Source organism: Arachis duranensis, unplaced genomic scaffold (genome assembly GCF_000817695.3).
Source record: "Arachis duranensis cultivar V14167 unplaced genomic scaffold, aradu.V14167.gnm2.J7QH unplaced_Scaffold_220758, whole genome shotgun sequence".
Classification (NCBI taxonomy): domain Eukaryota; kingdom Viridiplantae; phylum Streptophyta; class Magnoliopsida; order Fabales; family Fabaceae; genus Arachis; species Arachis duranensis.
The window spans coordinates 1-6663 of record NW_026264744.1 but is presented as its reverse complement, the minus strand read 5'-3'; the positions used below and the strand labels follow the sequence as shown (position 1 = coordinate 6663).

Below are 6663 nucleotides of genomic sequence, written 5' to 3'. Positions count from 1 at the left end.
CGCCATGCTCGCCGAACTTTCCGCCCTCTTTGACGCCGCCGGCAACATCTGCTTCAAGTACCTACTCCCCAACGATGAACTCGATGCCCTCATCTCCGTCACCGGTGACAACGACCTGAACAACATGATGCTCGAGTATGATAATCTCTACAGAGATTCCCCTAAAATCGCTCGCATAAGGCTCTTCGTCTTCCCTGGCAACCATTTCAATTTGGATCGCAATCCCGCTTCCACCGAAACCCTAAAAACCAAGAAGACAGTCAAACAAAACTCCAAAGTCAACGGCGACAGTTTAGTTGTTGTTCTTCCGCCTCCGCCAGTTGATGTTAAAACAGAGCGGATTGATTGTTCTGATCCGACCCGATTTAATAGCCTGTTATCTGCTGCAAAGTATGATGTGTTTCTGAGCTTCAGAGGCGAAGACACACGCAACGGTTTCACTTCCCATCTTTGTAAAGCTCTGTCGCGAAAGCAGGTAAAGACCTTCGTGGATTTTACTGTTCAGAAGGGAAATGAGATCTCTGCTTCGATCCACCAAGCAATTGAAGAGTCGTTCGTATCGGTGGTTGTGTTCTCGGAGAACTATGCTTCTTCAAAGTGGTGCTTGGAAGAGCTTGTGAAAATAATGGAGTGCAGTAAAGAAAATGGACTGGTTGCTGTTCCTGTGTTCTATAAAATAGATCGATCACATGTGCGGAAGCAGCTTGGAAGTTACAGTGAAGCATTAAAGAAGTTACAGAATAATAGCATGAAGAAGGTTCAGAAATGGAGGGAAGCTCTCACTGAAGCAGCAAATTTATCTGGGTGGGTCTCCAGCTCCTGCAGGTAACAAACTAACGATGTACTTTTAATTGTAAATTGAGAAATCTCTATTCAGATGATGAATTATAGCATGCGATAATTGTTTAACTTTTAGTTCAAGTTTGTTTAATGCTGATTTGGTTATACCGTATGCAGGAAATATAATTTGCTCCTTATGTATTTTTCCTTCGAACTATTGTAGGGATGAGTCTGAGCTCATTCAAAAGATTGTGAAAGACGTTTTGCAGAAGCTGATTGATCACAACCCACCGAATGATATTAAAAGTTTTGTAGGTATTGACGGAAATCTTAAAGCTATAGATTCGTCGCTAAGAGAAGTCCTTGAAGTCCAAACAAGAATGATTGGGATTTGGGGCATGGGTGGGATAGGAAAGACCACTCTAGCAAAACTTGTATTCGAGAAATACTCTTATCAGTATGAAGGGTCCTGCTTCTTGGAAAATGTTAGAGAAAGATCAGAAAAATATGGACATGCGCTACATGAATTACGCAATGAACTTTACTCAGAGTTGTTGCAGGAAAATAATTGCAAAGACAGCACAAGAATATCCACCAATGCTAAGGAAAGGCTCCGCAGTCAAAGAAATTTCATAGTTCTTGATGACGTGAGTTGTTCAAAGCAATTAAAATACCTTGTTGGGGAGCATCAATGTTATGGTCCAGGTAGTAAGATCATTGTCACAGCTACAGACAAGAGTGTATTTGCTCAATGGGAAGATGAAGAAATATATGAGATGAAGGTGTTAAATTCTAAAGACTCCCTTACATTGTTTAGCTTGAATGCATTCAATCAAGACCATCCGAAAATGGGATATGAAAAGCTATCATGGGAAGCAGTTAAATATTGTGAAGGTTTACCATTAGCTTTAAAAGTATTGGGTTCTTTTCTTCGTTCCAAGAGTGAAACTGAATGGGATAGTGCATTGCAAAACATCAAGAAGATTCCTGATGCACCAATTCAAAATGTATTAAGGTTGACTTATGATGCATTAAATTATGAGGAGAGAGAAATTTTTCTAGACATTGCATGTTTTTTTAAGGGATTCCTTAAAGAACACGTAGTTAGTCTGTTAGAAAGTTGTGGCTTCGATGCAGCTAATGGCATGAGGTCCCTTCATGAAAAGTCTCTAATAGCTATATCTGATAATTCTCTGAGGATGCATGACTTGATCCATGAAATGGCTTTGGAAATTGTTCGCAAAGAATCTATCAAAAATCCTGAATATCGTAGCCGTTTGTGGGACTATAATGATATTAGGGATGTTTTGGGAAACAACAAGGTAAGGGATATACAATTGTTTTCAGGAAGACTATTTAGTGGAATACGTATATACCTTGTTGAATTCTTGGACACTATTTTGATTTGACTTATTTTGTCTCTTTTGTTTATCAGGGAACCGATGCAATTGAAAGCATAATGTTAGATATGTCTCATATAGATGATCTACAGTTGAGTGTTGACACATTCAAAAAGATGTCTAGATTAAGATTGCTCAAATTGTATGACTCGTCAGAGAAGAATGGTAAATTAAGTAATCTGCAGCTTCCTATAGGGTTGAAGCCATTAAGGTACTTTGAATGGCATGCGTACCCTTTGCCGACTCTGCCATCAAACTTTTGTCCCGAGAAGCTTGTTACCCTCCGTATTCAGAACAGTCAACTTGCAAGACTATGGGATGGAAAGCAGGTTTGTATATATACATAGTATATGCTTTTTTAACTTTTTGCTTGAAAATGGTTGTGATTTCCTCCCTTCTCTAATGATTTGCCTTTGTGATGTCTCCATTTGATTTGTCGCAGAATCTTGTGGATTTAGAGGAAGTAGATCTAACTGGGTGCCAAAAGTTGGTAGAACTCCCAGATCTCTCTAAAGCAAAAAATCTTAAAAGTGTACATCTGTCCAACTGTAGAAGTTTGGCCCATGTCCATCCATCTATTTTATCACTTGGCAAGCTTGAGCTTTTGGATCTATTGAATTGCATTAAGCTTGAAATGCTTGGAAACAAGAAGCATTCAAGATCTCTTAAGCACCTGTGCGTTGCTGGCTGCTCAAATTTGTTAGAATTTGCTCTATCTTCAGAAGAAATAGAATACTTGGATTTAAGCCACACTGGCATCAAAGTATTGCACCCATCCATTGGGCGTTTCACCAAAGTGAAAGAGATATCTCTTCGTGGGATAAAGACTTAAGAATCTTCCAGACGGGTTGTCTCGCTTGAAATCTCTCATTTCAAGCGAGAAACTTTCGCTCTTTAAATGTGGAAGGGTGGTTTCCAAGCAGAAATTACATGATATATTTGATGGCTTGCAATCATTGCAAAACCTGTCTCTGGTGAACTGTGATAGTCTATTTGAACTCCCTGGAAATGTCGGCCGCTTATCATCGTTACAAAAGTTACAGTTGGATGGAAGCCATGTGGAGACTTTGCCTGGGAGCATCAAGCATCTTCCAAATCTGAAAACACTCTCATTAATAGGTTGTAAGATGCTTCAATATTGGCCAGAGCTTCCTCCATCCATTCGACATTTGAAGGCCCTAAACTGCACATTGCTGCAAAAAGTAGCATTTGGTTTATTTAGTTATGAGCTACAAGAAGAAAAACGCGTAAGTATTTCGTTGCAGAATTGTGTGAATTTGGATGTGGAGAACTGTATTTATTCATTCCTTCAACATGTAAGAAAACAGGCATATGAATGTGAATTTAGGAGGAGAGGAGTAGGAAGAGAAAACATTGTAGTTTGGAGAAGTGACTTCTTTAAAATTTGTTACCCGGACTCCAGAGTACCAGAGTGGTTCACATATCGGGCAGTGGGGTCTTCTATTACTTTTGAAGTTGCTCCTCCTTCCAGTTACTATTTTGGTTCGCTTCTCTGCATTGTTCTCTCTTCGCACAGTTTGGATTTCGAGCTTGATATTAAATGCAGATGCTACTTGGAAGATGGAAAAATGCACAAGTATTCGCTTGGCATATTATTTTTAAGTCACGTTCCAGTGGAAGGGCATTCAGATCATGTTTATATGACGTATAACTTCAACGGAATCTTCGATGTGATCAAGCTGGACCAATTGAATAATAAGATTGCCTCCTCCGGACATAAACCAAAACTCACCTTTGAATTCTTTGTTAGCAGTGGCATGGCTCGGGGAAAAAAAGATTTAAATTTGTTGATCAAAGAGTGTGGTGTCTATCCGTTAAATGACTCCAATAATTGCGTGGAATAGATAATCTTTTGGTGTTGGGGGATATATAACAATAGGTGAGACCACTGAATTGTGGGGTGTTGGAGTTGGAAGTTCCAATTTGCAATGACTGTACTCTCCCGCAAAGATAAAGGAGTTCGGCTAAATGTGTAAAGACACCCTTCTTTCTTTCAATTTTATATTTGGTCTATTGAATGGCCTATTTGACAAGATGACTCTGTGTTAAATTTAACAGTAAATAAATTTCAAAAAATTATATGATTGAAGATTTTAAAGTTTTAATACAATGTGTTATTGAAATATATCATAAAAAACTTATATTGAAATTTTATTTTATTTATTGTTTATAAAATGCATTCTTGAGGTAATAATTAACAACATATTTCAATTATTCAAGTTTAAAAAAAAAATCAGTTATTGTAATAATTTGATTTGACATGAACTATTATAAGCCAAGGAGAGGTTACCTTGCATGAGGCCTCTAAATATTTATGTATGATCTTTGTTTTGTTTTGTTTTTTTGTTTTTTTTGTTTTTGCCTCCCCCAATTATGCTTTGCACGTAGAGAGCTCTTAAGGACGTGTTTTCAAATTTTGTTTTGTTTTGGTAGATATACAGGTCCAGGTCTGGTAGCTCTCCCCCTCCTCCAACACTCACATTTCTCTCTTTTTTATTTTTATTTTTGTTATTATCTTTTAATGTTTCTAAACTCTAATAATTATTGTTGGAAGTCAAAGAAAAGCTTTTATTAAGTCTTATCTTCCTCCTATTTTTGTTACTGATATAGTGAATATTGTTGTTTGATTTTTTTTCCTCTTTTTTTTTTTTTAAATATCGTTAAATGAAAGTACAATAGCAAGGTTTCTGTCACAAATGAGATTGTGCACATTGCACAATGAATCAATTGGGGTGACTGTAGCGGCTGAGGAGGAGCACCAAGATTAAGTATTCAAGAGGATGGTTTGTAGCTTTTCTCTGCCTGGCACAGCTGCACACATGGGTAAATGATGGAAAGAGAAGTCAACGAAGAATGGTGTCTAAATCAGGATGGAAATTCTATTCTCTGAATTGCACAAGGTACCATTTTCTAGGTGTTTTAATTCAACCGTAGTTACATTTTGATCCAATTTATACTTTTATTTTATTTTACTTACCAAAATATCCTTTTTCAATAAAAAATTATGAGAGTAATTATACTGAAAATGATTCTCTAGTCTATGTTACTCAAATAATTATATCTTAAGGTAACTAATTTAAAATAAAAGTTATATACTTTGTTGGCTTTTAATTTTAAAATATTGGTGTCTATCTTTTGCTTTTTCCTTTTTTCTCAACAGTAAATTGCAAGATCTTGGTACTTTCTTTATGATTTATCTTTATTAAATGATTTCAACAAAATATGTATTCATCATATATATTATGTTTTTCAAACTAATATGTAACATCGGCAGAGATCCATTTTACTTCATTGTCATTTGTGCAAAATTTTACATTGTTCATCATCATATATTTTATTTTTTCAAAAAGTAACGTTTATTATCACTAGACATTAATTTTAGTTCATTTCTCACTATACAAATTTACAGTTATCGAGTTACCTCAAAAAGGACTATACAATTCTACCGTGCAAAAACTAGTCAACTCATGCATAAACTCTTATTTTGCCGAATGAAATAAATAATTTATTTAATCATTCTTAACGTAATTAATATATTTCACACATTAGATTTGATTTTGAAGTCAATTCAATTTTTGCACAATTATTACACGAGATTTAATTTATAAATAAATAAACTCAAGTCAGGTCAATTTATTTTCAAAATTTAGTCAGTACAACACTACCATAAAGAGTCTACAGGCTGCTCTGCTGCTCTCTTCTCTGGGTTCTCTTCTCAAAAGGTTGAAGCAGGAAGCTCTTAGCCTCATCCAGATGTCCTCCTGTTCTTGCGTTTTTCACTTGCCTAGACCCACAAGCCACAACCACACCCAAGAATTGGCAGCACCACTAGTGCGGCCCGGAGTTATTGCTGGAGAATACAACTGATGGTGTCTCTGGTACTCCCCCTAGATTGTGTGGTCACCTTAGGGAAGACAACCGATCACAGCACCACCCAAAACTGCAGCATTGCTGGCTCTTCATTGGTTCGTTCTTTCATCTCCATTTTCTCTGACTATGCCACTTTTTTATTCTTTTATTTTTTGTTCCTAGGAAATAATTGATCAGTTTATGAACTTTATGTGAAAAACTGCATGCCTTTTCATTCGTATTGTCAACTTAATCTTGTTCTATATTTGTGTATATTGATTAATTTGATTTGTCCATGTATATATCATTTTTGTATTCATCATTTCTGGTTTGGCATCTTATTCGGTGCTGTATCTATTTGTGGCTGTATCTATTTGCAGGCCCTTAGAATGGCATCAAGGTGTAGCTGCGACGGAAAAGGAGTTTTTCTTTGAATCTTTGTGTGATTAGAAGTTAAAACATATAATTTCTTTTTGAAATAGTAAGTTCAATTGTTTTTCTTATTCTTATGATCTAATTATCCTTCGTTCTGCAATTATGACATTTTAGATTGAAAATATTTTGTTTGGTGATTCTTGCAGCTTCATATTTAAATATTGCCATATCAAAATGT

The 6663-nt window shown here is 36.1% G+C and overlaps 1 protein-coding gene across 1 annotated transcript; it reads left to right on the top strand.

The window, feature by feature from the left end:
* Window positions 1-9: 9 nt before the first annotated feature.
* LOC107472645 (disease resistance protein RPV1-like) lies at window positions 10-6622 on the top strand. Its single transcript, XM_052256288.1, is given in 7 exon segments — window positions 10-825; window positions 1004-2102; window positions 2216-2509; window positions 2623-3003; window positions 3005-5101; window positions 5852-6166; window positions 6431-6622. Coding segments are annotated over 5 exon segments (3516 nt in total). The 5' UTR covers window positions 10-124; the 3' UTR covers window positions 4046-5101; window positions 5852-6166; window positions 6431-6622.
* Window positions 6623-6663: the final 41 nt, after the last annotated feature.